General features: G+C 49.4%; 1 protein-coding gene across 10 annotated transcripts in view; it reads right to left on the reverse strand.

Moving 5' to 3' along the window:
- MSI2 (musashi RNA binding protein 2) overlaps positions 1-15,013 on the reverse strand; it is a 376,280-nt gene that overhangs the window by 7,920 nt on the left and 353,347 nt on the right. For 4 of the 10 annotated variants that reach the window (XR_005023616.2, XM_036879855.2, XM_036879857.2 and 1 more), the window contains one exon: positions 1,325-1,479. The exons of 1 other annotated variant lie outside the window; for it this stretch is intronic. Coding sequence is in view for 8 of the 9 variants with exons in the window: in XM_036879857.2 (XP_036735752.1) it covers positions 1,325-1,479 (155 nt within the window). In the remaining variant the exon portion in view is untranslated. Of the gene's footprint in view, positions 1-1,324; positions 1,534-5,896; positions 8,790-15,013 lie in introns of those variants that run through there. 5 more of the 10 variants (XM_036879856.2, XM_036879852.2, XM_036879854.2 and 2 more) reach the window with 2 other exon arrangements.

The following is a 15,013-nucleotide window of genomic DNA, read 5'->3' on the forward strand; positions in this document are numbered from 1 at the left end:
ATGGTCTCCCAAATTGATGCAGCTCTTAGCTGAATAATCATACTCTGGATTTGGTACTACTGCTGATCTGAGGGAATTTGACTCATCGATGACTACTGACTCAAGTGATATTGGTTTGGGAGTGGAACTGAACAAAGATCTAGATTGCATAGGCGAGGATGGCAGAAGTGTGTGCACGTGGAAGAGTGTGCGTGGTGTGCATACATGTAAAAGAGAGTGTATGTGTGGGCACATGTGTGTATGTGTGTGTTGGGGGGAGGTGGCTTCCAAGACCAGGGGGCAGGGATCTGGCCCTCCTGGTGCCCCAGACTGTACTTGCTTGGTTCTCCCAGCTCAGGCTCAGGCAGGGATCTCCTGACAGGGACATGACCTGGGACAGCAGCCGCTCCCATCTTAGCACAAAACCAAATTGCTTCCAAAATGCTGAGGTTGGCTAGGATGGGCGTTGGCGGAATTTCTGTTTCCCAAATGGAAGGGACAGCGAGCAAGGGGGCTCAGGCACATTCATGCTCACACACACCGGGAAGGGGAAGAACAATACAATCTGAAAACAACATGCAAATCTGTTAAGCAAATTTCCATTGCCTGAATTAGTCAGATTATAGAACCACAGAGCATTACAAATTATCAAATGCATCTGGCCTTGGCAGGGACCACAGCTAAAGAATGCAAATAGGAACTTACTTGGAACCTGGAAACTATAAGAAACATTAGCAAAGGACACATCCTTTCCTTTGAGGGAGAAGGCTTGCACCTCACACTATGTTCCAGGTCCCAGCACCACCAATGGACCTTCATGGGGGGACTCTGCTAACTTACAGCAGGGTCTGCTGTTGATATTCTGAGGTGGGGGGGTCCCCAGCTCTGAAGTTCCAGCCCACATGACAGTCTCCAGAAGGCAGGGATCAAGGAGGGGGCTGACAGAGAGGACCTATTATGTGCCAGCCGGTGACATTAATTCCCATACAATCTTTCCAGGGAGGCAAATTTACTGTGTTTTCTAGGCAGGGGAGTGGAGTTCCAATGGGTTATCTAAGTGGCTCAAGGTTGCATGGGCTAAGGATGATGGGGTGGTGATCTGAACCTGGCCTGCCCATGCACCTTTCACTCCATCACATGGACATGTTCTGTGCCCAGCCCACAGGTGCTCAGCAAACATCTAAATGGGGGAGCTATAGCCTTTGGTGGCTGAGGTGATGTGGATGCGGGCCCACCGTGCTCTCCTGGGCTCTCAACTCTGGGCTTTCCTGGTACACCCTCCCCCTGGGACACAGGAGTTGGGTAGGAAGAGGAAGGCAGGAGGGCGGGGAAGGCAAGTACTTACAGCTATGCCGTGGCCGAAGCCGGAGCCCGGCTGTGGGCTGGCTGCACTTATGTAATTCCCCACTCCGGAGTCCTGACTGGCAGGGCCGTAGAGATCGGCGACAGGTCCTGGGCTGTTGGCCCCCGGGAAGCCTCCGGGCCGCGCCGGGTTGGAGCCTGCCGGGGAAGCGGGCGCGCCAAAATTCGGTTGAGCACTGTAGCTATTCAGGACTGGTGTGCAGAGAATAGAGCTGGGTATGAGGCCAGAAGCCAGGCATGCACCGGTCATTACAAGCCAAACACTCGAGAAAAACAGCTGAGGCCCAACTTCTAACACTCAACCAAGGCCATGCGAAAACATGAGCAGGGACTCAAGAATACTCAGCCCAGGCTACTACTAAGAAGCTTGGAGCTCCAAAAATATAGAGAATAAAAAAACAATCATTCAACACACTATGGCAACCAACCGGAGGTGCTTCACTGCCCACCAAATTATCACAATAGAAATAGAGATAAATATGGAAGAGAGAGAAAAAGAGAGAGAGATTTTTTTTTTCACATCTGAATTGATGCTCATGCAGTCTTGTCTAGATCTGGGCACGTTGAGACAGCATTCACATCCCATGCAAACTACAAAGGAACTAGTTTTAGACTACACATTGTGTTAATATTGATATTAAAACGTGACAGGAAACAAAGCAATTTGTGTCCAGGAAAAAAAAAATCTTTGGGAGGGGATTTTTAAATTTTTTTGTTTGTTTTACATTTTCTTTTTTGTTTGCTTTTGGATCCATTAAATGACAAATTTGTTTCTAAAAAAAGACAAAAAAGATCTCCATTCTCCAGCCCCCCAAAACCACTTCCCCCCTCCCCGCTGGCTACTCCTTCCATTCCCACCCCTCCTGTTTGTATCCCTGAATGAAAGTTGTCAATACTGAACGTGGTCGGAAGATGGGATATGTCATGGAAAGTTTGGGCATCTTAACATAACCGTAATGATGGTGCAGAGGTTCCCTTTTGGGGTGGAGAGCAGGGGATGGAGGGAGGGGATGGGGTGGGGATGGCAAATCTGGAGGAGGGGGCCGAAGCTGGGTGAATGCCAATGATTCTACAGGACACCCACACACTCACCTCCTGAAGTAGAAGTAAGGGGAGGGGGGTGCTTAAACTTTTTTTTCCTCTTGTTTAAAAAAAAAAAGACAAAGAAGTATGAATGCAGAGTACAACTGACTGAACCAATTTACAGCTAAAGCACATCTGACCAAAATGCCTGCTTTCTGTTGGTTATCTTCAGATATAAACTCTAGACATAGAAAAAGAGCTAGGAATGTACCTCTGCTATAGACAGATGGGACTTCACACCCACAGATCCTGAGAGCGGAGACGGGGAGGCGGCGGAGGCCGGAGACAGTGCCTCAGGTCCCCGCCCTGAGCCTCCCCCAGATTCTATCATTCCTTCCCAGTGAGGGCCACAGCCTGGCAACCAGGTTAATTTAGTCTCATGTTCATTTCCCCTTGGTAGCTTAAACTTTTTATTTTCCAAAATGGAAAAAAAAAATTTTTATTTGCAAAAGTCAGTTCTCATTGACTTAGAAAGCTCAGAGTTTGGGGCCTGCTACTTCCAAGCTATAGCTAAACTATATGGAAGAACCAGACAATCCGGGCTCCACCCCTTTCCATGCCTCCAGCTCCAGGGGGCTGCCCCTCAAAACAATCTTCTCCCCCTGCTTCCCTTGGCATTTCCCACTCTGCCCCTTGACCAGCTGCCCTTGAGGGCAGAAAGAACATCTACATCCCCACTGTCACCACAGCCTTGCTTCGGGGCCCGTGGGTGGAGCCTCCCCTTCTGGTGGGACTTGACAAGCTGGGAGCTAGACGTGGGTTGATTTTTACGCCTTTGTCACCGGGAGGGGAGGAGACTGACAATGCACTCAAGCCAGGCTGGGAGGGGATTGAGGCAGGGACACAAAGATATGACGGAGACCAAACCAAGCCGAGCCTGGCTCCTAACTCAGTAGAGAAGAGGGACACTGCCACCTCTGGATGCCCTCTGGGGTGGGAGGTTCCAAGGTGATGCCCCTTGGGGGCTGTAACTGAGAAACGAATAAACTGGCTGATGGAAAGAACAGGTTAAAGAAAAAAAAAAAACCAGAGGCTTAGAGCAAGTGAATGGCTGATTTGGGACTGCACCGGCAGACATACGGGACGGGATTTTGAATGTAGAAGATTAAACTTGCAGATAACATTTGGCCTTTCTCACTCACGGAGGCAAATATCAAGCCGAGATATTCAAAAGATGGTATTATCTTGGTCTAACACTTTTTTCCTCTGGGCTAGAGTGCTGGGACGGGACCTCCTGGTTTACCTGGGCAGCTGACCCCTCCTATGCACAGCAACTAACAAAGTAATAAGATTCTTCTGTTTAAAGGGTAAAGAGGGAGGGTGGGGTGGGGACACAGTAGAAGACAGAAGATGTGTTGGCTTCTTTCTCCTTCAGCCAGATGAACACCCAGGAAGAGGAGGGACAGGCCCGCCTATCTAGAGGCCGGGGAGAAGCGAGGTTTTAGTCTTGGTTCCTTTCGCCAGGGAGTGCCATCGAGAGACTGACCCAGCCAGCAGAGGCAGCCTAGAAGACAGGCTGCAGCATGCCCACAGGAATGGCCCCTAGCCTACAAGACCAGAGCGCTGGTGTTACTCCACCATCCCCAGCTACCTCTCCCAGCCTTGTGTGCCCAGAAGGCCTGTAGTTTCAGATTTGGAGGGAATTTCACAATAAGCAGCTCTTCTTAGGCCTGTGTTGCCTCTCCGGGCTCAGTCATCTACCATCAAATGACACTGAAGTCACTATGAGAAGACAGTGTATTGGAATGCAGCTTAAAAACCCCAAGTCCCATATTATTACATACTTGCTTCTCACAATGCCTGAGTCATCTTGCAGCTACCCCCCTGTCAGAGGCAAAAGATCAGGCCATGGGTCCTTGCCAGAGGGCACAGTTGGCAGGCAGTAAGTACCCAGTTTTGGGCGGGTCCCCTTTCTCTAGGCTTCTGGGCAGTGGGACCTGCACCATCAAGGGCTGGTGCCACGGAGATGTGCCTCTGGGCCCCACAATCAACAATTCCCTCTTCCTCTCTCTGTGAGCAGAACACCCAGGCTCCAGAAAGCATATTAAAGTCCCTGGACAAGCCACCTGGAAACCCCTGTATTCCGGAAGGCTCACAAACAAGTCAGTGGTTCTGGCTGCTTAGGAAAGGATGCCACTTTGCACAAAAACTCATCAAACTGTTCCTTCTGTCTGATGGTGGAACGGCAATAGGAACAAAGTAATGTTCTTCTTATTGCTAAGTTCATACCGAACACTGGCTGGCTATACAGGGAAGGGAGTCATCTGAGGACTCTCTCCCTCTGAGCTGTGACCTCGAGGGGAAATGCAGAGAGAGAAAGCATGACTCCAACCTCAGGATATTTTCTGCGCAAGTCATCCTCCAGTCAACGTTCAATGACCCATCTTGGTGGAGAGTGCCTTTCGCAAGGCACTAGGCTCATTCTGAGGGGCCAGAATGGTCTCATACAACAGGATTGGGTTAGGAAGAGGGGATGGGACATGATTCTTAATGCACAAGGGCATCTTGTTTACTGCTCAACTACAGGGTATGTGTCTTTCTGGGGGGAGCGAGGGGTCTCTGCACGTGTTGCTGAATAAATAATCAGTGCTGAGATTTATAAATTGGACATGATGATTTCTATCCCAGAAGAGGACAACATCTTGCAAATATTTGTGTAGCAGAAGCTGTGAGTGTTAAGTGGCCTGGGACAAGCCCTGCACCAGACTGGCAGTCTGGGGGCTCGAGTGGGGAGCAGGACCACTTTTCTCCAGAGCAGGCCAGCATCCACAGCAATGGTTTAAACCTGGCAGGTTCCTTTTCACCTCTCACCCCCACACCCCGGCATCCACTGGGCTTTCGCGGTCCAGGAAGCCAGTATGCTCAGAGAGGCAGCTATGGTTTAGAGGAAGGGAGCACTGGACTTGGAGTCAGAAGGCCTGAGTGTGAGCCTGGCCCTACCCTTGCTGTCTGCCTTGGTGTGAGGAACTCCCCTGCCAGAGTCCCCCTCTTTGACATGTAAGTGCTGTCCACCTTCACCTGCTCTCAGTGGGCTGTTGCAAGAATGAAAAAGAGAAAGTGCTTTGCAACTTGTCAAATGTAAAACAAATACATCTATTTTTAAAATAGTTGTGTATGCAGACCCTGAACAAGGCAGGTACCGCATGCAGATTTAGGAAAATTGCATGTAGGAAAATATAATTCACTGGCCCTTCATATCAGGAAGTGATTTACAAAAGGATTCGATTCATCCACCTGGTGCATTTTAATCATTTTAGACCCGATGAAAGGCATTTGGGGGCAGAAAATCAAGGACACTAAATCCCAAGGAGGCCAGCAAGAGGAAATGCATTTGAATTAAAGTTGCAGGCATTTTACATTGGAGAAAAGGAGGAACTTCCTGCCTAGGGAGGGAATAAAACACAATAGCTGGCCCAGGAAAGCCAGGGAATCTTATCCCAGAGACCTTAGCCAAGGTCTGTCCTTCAGGCTTAGACCCTCACCTGCATCTTGGGGTTTTAAAGAAGCCCAGGGAGATGCCTGCCTTCCAGCTGGCACACAGGCTGCCTGTGGCTCTGCCCAGCTGTGGTCAGAAGAAGCTGAGACTAAAGGAGTCGCTGCGGATGGGGACTTGGGAGAGGGCTGTGAGAATCAGAATAGCCTCACTGGAGGTCTGGGAAAGACCTGGAAGTTCAGGTATCTGTGTGATCTCTAAGTGATACCACAGGACCTGAGGCATAAAGCTGGAGCCCGGGACTGAGGGGGCACCTGTGGGCGGGTGCTTCTAAGGACACCCCTAAGGGTACCCCAAGAGGGCAACTCTGGCTCTTAGGCTTGAAAATTGGATCATTACTGCTCCAGAGAAAGGAACTGTTGACAAAACTTTCCCCAGATGAGTTTAGCCCACATATCTGGGACATAAATGTGTCCTGTCAAGTCCCAGCCTTAGACCTGGTTCTCGTTTAGTGGGTCTCACATTTCGCCAAAGGACAGGGTTGGCTCTCAGGACCATTTCAATCATCTGCTTCATGAATTATCTGCGGCTGCCAGGTTTCATTTCAGGCAGGAGGCCCTGGTGGCTGTGCCCTGTCCTGCTGCTCAGAGCAAGTGCAGTGGTGGGCCTGTCTTCACCAAGGCCAGTTTGCCAAGTAATGCGCTGCCAAAGCCTCTTACATGGTGCAATTCAGGACTGAAGTTTCAGGAGTTTGGGCTGACTGGTGTTGCAGCCCCATTCCCGGCCCCAGCCCCGACAGAACGGAGGCCTGGGAGCTCAAGCCCACCTGATATTCTTTGGGGGTAGTGCTGTATTAACTCATGACACTGGGGTGTTTTGTTTGTTTTAGAGCATTTAAAGAAATGGACTGAAAAAGGAATGAGTAGGGGGCTATGTTGATAGGCTGATGCCAGAGGAAAAGCGATTGGAGCCACTGTCCCTCTAACACTCAGCATTACTTTGATCTTGTCTATAACATGCTTCTGTTGGCCGTGATTAAAAACTCCACAGCAGCAGAGAATGTCTCCCATATTAGGAAGGGACTCCTCAAGGCAGAGTGTGTGGACAGGCAGGGCTCTCATGAGACCCTATGTTCTCCAGATCAGGAGTGACCTGCCTCTATTCCCCTATAGCACTGGGCACTCTGCAAATGTTGGGTCCATAATGCCAACTGGTTCTCAACAGTGGAGACCTGTATGGGTCCCTCTCCAACAGCTAGCCACTCCTTGCTGGGGGGCTCTGAAGAATGGCAGCTGGGCAGCCAAGGTCTTCCTGGAAACAGAGGTGGGGACCCCACTCTGCAGTCTCCTTACTGTGCCCTCTGGAAGTAGTGCCCACTAGAAAGTAATGCCAATGGTCAAATGGGAAAGGTCAGCACAAAAGGATAAACCTGCTTCTGGTAACAGAAGGGGAAATACTTAGCTGAGAATGATGACAGCATGTCTCCAGCAGAGCGAGGGGGGATGACACTCCACCAATCTGCCCAGCCACTATGTCCCAGGAATCCTGGCTCAAATTTCCCTTCTAGAGCTTAGTCTGAAAGTGGGAGAGATAGCTAGAGGGGACCAGCAATTACATCTGACCCGGGAAAACTGTGTGACACACTGAATTAAAATCAGAACAGTTCAGGGACCCAGATGCAGGGACAATCAATTTTATATGTAATATATGTTTTTAAGCTACTGAAATTCAGGCTATTTCAGAAGGGAAAGAGAAGAAATACTTTAAAACTAGGGGAAGATGAAGAGAGCAATGCAATGGTATTTTTTTTTTCTGTTTCCATATACAAACACACCAAACACTAAGAGGTACAAAGTCAGCCTGGTATCAACAAGTCTTGACATATCCACAGATGCCTGGCTCATCTTGAATACTATACAGGACACATGGATGGTGTCCACTCATTCACTGGGCTGACAGGGAAGTCAGTGTCACACACACTCCAAATGTCACTTACAGTGGCACCACAGTCTTGTAAGACTGCAGTTTCTGCTTGGTCTCTTAAAACCTAATCTGCCTCAGACTGCTGTGGTTGATGCTGATGTCTACTGGCTCATGTTGGCATATCTCAAGTAAGGAATTGATGGACAGCAGAACCTGAGATTTGGGACTAATTATTATGTAGACAGGTCTAAGTTTCCTGTCAAATCACACTCCCCTAAAGATATAACTTCACTAGTGGCTGACTCTAAACCCCTCACATCATGTGTTAGTAATGAACCTGGAGATTCATACTATCACTCAGATCAGTGCAAGGAGAAAACCGCAAACATCATGAATGGACCCATCTGAGGGGTGCTTTGTGGCCAGGACTATATACTTTATGTTGAGATACAATCTCAACAGAAAACAGTTCATTCTCTTTCCATCTTGATGCTCTTTTAATATCGGCCCTAATTTGGGTCTGTGGGCACATCTTCTCTCCAAGGACCAGGCCAAGCTGGTTGGGAAGATGCACAAGGAGAGGTGGGGTTAGCAGTTGACTGCCATGTGCTTGTGTTGTAAATTCTGGGAATGGAGTGACCTTGAGTGGGCCTGGGTCTGGTGGCCAGAGACTTTGCTTCCAATTTCAGCCCTCCCCAACCTGGAAAATAAAGTCACAGGAAAATAAAGACAGGGAGTGTGGTGCCCAAGAATGACTCCCTTTCTCTCTCCAATAGTTTGGTTGTTCCAGACGTCCTAGTTGAGTCCTGAAAATGTCCTTTACTTTGTTTTCATCAGGGGATGGCCTGTGTGCCGGGGGCACACCCATTTCTGTGCCACTGTGCTGTGAGTGCTCCACTCACTAGTGCCCACACTGCCGGCCCCCAGCCAGGGGGTCAGGCCCTTGCTGTATCTTGTAAGACGTTCCATTCTCTGCAGGTCCAGCATATGTTTTCTGCACTGTGTACAGCTGCTAAAAGAAAACACTATGAAACCCAAGGCCAGACTATATACTTGTAGTATTCTCAGTCATGACTGAAAGCTTTGTAAGAATTAGATAACACTCCATCCAGTTAGGAAAGTTGGGGCAGTGGAAAGCCTCAAACTAGTGAGGGCAAAACAGGGTCCAGTGCCAAGAGGCACAAAGTTCTAGAAACTGTGGCTTCTGAGGGTGCCAGGTGGGAAAGGGAACTAGTATTACTGAGCACCTACTGTGTGCCAGGCATATTGGCAGGTGCTTAACACCATCTTTTTTCATGCTCCTAACAACTTTTAGATCATTACTCCAGGGTTACAGATGAGGAAACTGAAGCTTAGATGTCCACCATCACAATATCTCAGAAATATCTCAGCAGGACTGAAACCATCTCCAACTTGGACATCATGACAACTCCTGGCTGCCTTTTAAACTGAACCATGCTACTCAGGTGTCCCTCTCTGCATCAGAGTTTGACAAGGTTTCTTCTATTTGGATCGTTCTTCACCTTAGAGAGGTTGGAAATTCAAGGACAAGGAATCGAACCTCAAATGCAGGAGTGCCAACTCCCGAGGGTGTGGGCTCTGTTGTCCTTTCCAAATTGGGGATTCTCTGGTGACAGAGGTGTCTCCCACATTAGACTGGGGGCTCCCTGAGGTTGGGCCATGCCTGCCACATGAGATAGGGGACACTCTCTCTCCTGAGAGGACTAGACCACTCTCCTGTGTGTCACATTCCAGAACAAGGCTGAGCACAAAGCAGGCATGCAGTACTGCTGGGGTTAGGGTGAGATGGAGAGGGCACTGCCAGAGAGGAAGCCCCCCACACCCTGGACCCTTCTAGAAAGTGCAACCAGAGAATGGTCTCAGTCCTGAAAGACTTCTCTCTTCTGCTGAGGACAGTCCTGTGTGGAGGTGGAGTGCCCTAGGACCATCAGTGTTTACCACCCAGTCACACTTAGTGGAAACTCACTGCCTGGGCTCTAGCGGCCAGAGGGTGGGGTGGGGAGAGTGCCCAAGGGGTAGCCCCTTGAGGACCTGCACAAAGGCTTTCCACTTGAGCAGCCCATCTTTAATGATTATAAAGGCACAGGAGTTTAATCCGTTTTTGATGTAAGCTCTAATAGCTCTGTGTCCTTGAAGTTCAAAGCAGGCGCATACATGTCACTAATTAGCCAAGCGCAGAGCCATTCAGCTCCCTCTCATGTTTCTAATTAGGTCTTTAATAACAAACAAACTCCGACCTTACCAAGAGGCCCCCATTCATCAGACAGTCAAGGAGGGTGGCTGCCTCCCTGTTTACGGTTGCTCTGAGCTGCTGGTTCTATGCGTACATGCCCTTAATCTCAGCCAGGACAGTCTGTGCTCAGGGAGGCAGGAGAATGGTGTATGAGGACAAAGACCCCTTCAGCCTGCCCTGGAGGGGTGGACTTCCTGTCCTGCTGGGAACACCAGTGGGGAGGCAGGACAGCCCTAGGCTTCTGGACTGCACGCTGAGGATCCCAGACCAGCTTTCTGGCTCCTAATAAGAGGTTGGGGCAAGTTGCCTGGGTAGGTGTTATTTACGTTTCTGAGGTAGAGGTGCTGTTGGCAAAGTCACAGAGATGGTGTGAGGCTCCACATTTGGCAAGAACATGGCGGTCCTTGAGTCTGCCTGTACACACTGGATTCGCCTGGGGAGCTTTAGCTGTTATTGAGGCCTGGGCCTCTCCCCGGCCCCCACCCCTGCCTCCCTGGAGAGATTCTGATTTGATGGGTCTGCAGTGTGGCCTGGACACTAGGAATTTTCAAAACTCCCCTGGAGAGTCCAACATGCAGCAAAGTTCAGGAAGCACTGTGATGGCCCCTGTCTCAGGGCTGATTTGCTCATGGACAGCAGCTATTACCAGGTGCACCTTTATTAATGAATATCATCAGAGGGACAAACACTAAAGAGTATAGACTGACCACACCCAGGGATGGAAATCTGACTATAGGTTTTTTAATGATACATAATTCTGGAAATATTTTTGTTCCTCTCACTGCCTTCATGCATTAAAAATACGCATGACTGTTTCCAAACACATTCCCACCAAGGTGTCTCATCGCTTGGCAGCCCTTGGCTTTCTTTCCAGTCACTCTTCTCAGATCTTAAGGTACTGTCACTGTCACCTGTTGCACTCTCAATGACAAGGGACTGAGAGAGAGCTTTGGAAAGAGCAGTCATACAGAGCTATAGAACTGCATGGTCCCCAAGAACCCTCTAGTCTGAAGTCGTCTGCCTCCAAATCATCCAGCCTGTTGATTGCAGAAGCCAGACTGGAACCAAGTCTTCCAATTCCCTGCTCTTCCTTCTATGCTCTTAGCTCTTATCCTCTTTTTTTCCTTTTCTTTCTTTAAAGCTGCTTATCTGATTAATCCACAAGGAAATCACCCCTAGGCAGGTGAAGGGATATAAGGGAAGTCTCTGAGCTGTTTCTGTCCCCAAAGTCAGAGCTTGGGACACTATGGGCCCAATCCCTGAACACTGCATAACTTTCCAGCAAGACAGTTCCAAGCCCTATTTGTTTCTCTTCAAGCCAGGTGGGAGGGGAGATACTGAAATCTCAGGGCTACTTCATAGAAGGTTTAAAGACTATTTTATGAACCTGGTTCTCAACAATCTAGACCTAGAGAAGTCAACTAACCATGGCCAAGGATACATAGCAAAACTGGGTGAGGGGTTTCCTCCAACATCAGTATGGTTTTCTGGTTTTGCTGCTGTGTTTCTGGTCTCTTCTCTGGAGGCTGGGTTTGCACCACCAGACCCTTCTGCCAAGGTCGGTGTTTAACTTGACTCCCTGATTCCAGAGCATCCTGGGTCCCTGTGTCTGTGAGTCAGATGCTCTTCTTCCCACCAAGGCCAGGAAAGCCAACCTTCTGCAGGGTACAGTCAGAAATAACTTTCAGGAGTGGAGGGGAAAGCCGGCCTAGCCAGCCTTTGCCTCCCACAGTGGGCTCTACTACAGGCACACAGGTTTGCATTGTTTACCACAGACCTGGGCAGACCATTTCATTAATTAATATTAATAAGCAACCAGGAACAAAGGGCCCCTTTATTTTTAGCTTTCTTTAATTGCGTAGTAATTACTCATCTACAAAACAAATGAGACCCTGCTTGTGGTTGCCATGGTACCGGGAGTCCAGCCTTCTTGCAAGATGATTGGTCTTCCCGCAGGACACCCGCGTCCAGCCCCGCCCATCCTCAGCTATTGGCTCAAAGCAAAGCCCCAGCAACTGGGAGGCCAATCCCTTCTCAGCTCTAGGGCTGGCTTCCCGACGACCTTGTAGATTCAGTCCTCACAGCTCGCAGGACTGGATGCGGACTCATCCCCCCGGAGAACGTCTGTCTGTCCAAAGAGGCCGTCCCTTTCTCCTCCGCCTAGTTTCTTTCGGGCAGTGCTTAACTCCCTTCAGTCTTGTGTTAGCTAAAGCCTCCTTTCAAACAATTACCTTCAGGCTGGCTGCCTCTTACCCAGCCACGCCTCCTCTGGGCCTCCTTTGTCTGCCTTTGGTCTGTAAGGATTCAGGGACCAGAAGCCAGATCAGAAATGTCAGCCAAAACCAGGCAGAACTATGACGTTAAGTCTGCAACGGCAGAAGTAGGTGCAAAAAAAATACATATAATGCCTCATGAGGCCTCTTGTAAATGATTTTGGGCTCTCTCCTTCCCCAAGGATATGGAGTATTGAGTTGATGGCAGCAGTGTTTTTTTGTTGAGTGTATGTTTTAAAGATACAGAGATTTGCTCAGGCGTTGCAGGGCTGGTACGATTAAGCATCCACTGACGGTGGTTCAGAGCACAGATCTGATGAGACAGACCTAAGCTCAAATTCTGTCTCTGCTACCACAGACAAGCTATCTAAGCCAGAGTTTTAAATTTAAAATCTTAAAAGTGAAAATGGGAATGATAGTGCCCACTTGATGGGCTTATGACAATTAAAGGGGATAATACAGGTGGGCTTAGCACAGTATTTGACTCACTCATAAAACATACAAGTTACTACCATTATTACTAAGATATTACTATTATTATTACTTTATTAAAATTGGCTGTGAAGTGTCTCTGGCATTCTATCAACCACTTGCAACATATCCTTCCCTTAAGGGACAGCCCAGGTGGGTGTGAACTTTAAGATACTGGCTGGAACTCTCTTGGCCATTGATGTCAATAGAGTGGATTCCAACAGCCAATCAAAGCTGTTCAAAAGCATTATTTGCCCACCTCCTGTGCTGCAGAATTCCAAGCCAGAAAGAAGAAACCTTTTTATTAATATTAATAAGCATCCAGGCACAAAGGGCCCCTGTATTTCTTTCTCTAGTTGCATAGTAATGAGTCATCTATACTAAGAATGAGGCTGACTTTGCCTCCTGGAGGACTGATGGTTTATACTGTTTAGACAGTTGAAGAAGACAGGCACCACTCTGAGATTCGTGCAGAACATCTACCAAAACTCAAAACCCCACCTTTTGTTCAGTAGAACTCACCAATCAGGAAGGAGACTAAGGACACAAGACCCTGTTGTGGAGCTAAAGCCTCAGGCAGGGATAATCAGATGCGGCTTCCTGGCAGTCTGAGCCAGATTTAATGGGGGGTTGGTGGGGGCTGGGGGAAGTGAAGACAAGGACAGAGGGAAATGAACTGGAAGAAAGGCAGGGGCAGCGGCTGCCATGAGGGCACAGGAGTGGGGACCAATGGCCCGGGCAGGGAATGAGTAAGGAAGGAGAAGCCAAGGAGAGCCACGGGAACCAAGGAGCAGTTCCTGCCATGGAATGCCCTCCATGCCTGCCTGCTGCCCGCTCTGCTCCCCTCCCTTGGCTCTAGGTCACAAACCCGGCCCGGGCCCAGTGCCCAGGGGTCAGGCTGTGCTCTGTGGCGCTGCTGCCGGGTGGAGCTTCCTTGGGGAGTTCTGTCCTTACCAGGCTCCACTGCCACAAAAAATAACAGCCTCTCTCTCCCACCAATACGACGGCCTCAATCTGGCTTTCAAGATCTCCCAGAATGTAGCCTGTATTTATCTTTTCAAGCCTCTACCCCCACTGCCTATTAGACAGCCTCCCACTGGCCTGCTCATCCCACCGCCAACCTTTTATCCAAGTTGTCTGACCTGAAATGTCCTCCCCGTCCAAGTCCTTCAAGGCCCACATCTTATCACCTACCTGAGCTTCCCTGGCCCAAGTGCTCTCTGACCGCGCAGGAATCCAGTCTTACTAAAGGCCAGTTCTTACATTGATCCTGTGCTGCATCCTCCTCCAGACTGGGGATTCCTTGAGGGTAAGGGCCATGCCCTGAAAGTCTGCATCCTACCCTAGCCCCCTGGCATGATGTTGAGCCCAGCCGTTAATCAGCTAATGGGTAAGAGTAAAAGGCCTGAAGCATCTCGCACCAGGCAGCTATAGATGAACATTTATGGAGCGTTTACAGTGTACAAGAGTTGCCACATGTCCTCCTGCCTTCAGTCCTCTCTAAGCCACCCTGCTGTCAAAGCTTGTCTAACATACAAGTCTGATGTCACTTCCTGGTTTCAGGCCTCTGAGGCTGGGGCTCCCAGCTGCCCATGCAAATCCAGCATTTCAGCACGACACCAAGGCCCCTGGGTTGGCTCTGCCCAGCTCTCTAGTTTATCTGCTGCTGTCTCCCTCCACCCATTGCATTTTATTCTCCAGCCAGAGCGAACCCCTTGCAGGGCTTCAAATCTACTCTACTGTTCTGGGCTCTGGTGGCTTTGCATATGCTGCTCCCCCAGGCTCCCTGGGGAGCTCCTATGTGTCCTTCAAATGCAGAAACACTCACTCCCTGACTTCCCAGACAAAGCCAATCACTTCCTCCTCTGTGCTCCTTCTGTTACTGGGCTTATGGCATCTTGCTGTACCTGTTCGTCATCTCCACCTAATGTGGGAGGTGCTTGTAGCAAGACTGTGCTCTGTATTCATCTATGAACAGGGCTGTGGGCACTCACTATTATCTAGTCGGCAGCATTCTCCCTCTCCCTGCTTTATCAGCACCCAGAGTCTCCTCTGGAAATCTATCCTTCTCCAAGTGTGCAGGAGCTATTCAGATTAGAGGGGGATGGATCCCACCCTCAGTGACTGGTTCTCATAACCCAGGGCTTAGCCAAGCAGCACAATGCTCTGGATGTTTACTCGAATTCTGGGCCATCTGACCCCCTCTTGTTCTAGACAGGAGAGTGCGGAGCAGGA

Source organism: Manis pentadactyla, chromosome 4 (genome assembly GCF_030020395.1).
Source record: "Manis pentadactyla isolate mManPen7 chromosome 4, mManPen7.hap1, whole genome shotgun sequence".
NCBI classification, from domain to species: domain Eukaryota; kingdom Metazoa; phylum Chordata; class Mammalia; order Pholidota; family Manidae; genus Manis; species Manis pentadactyla.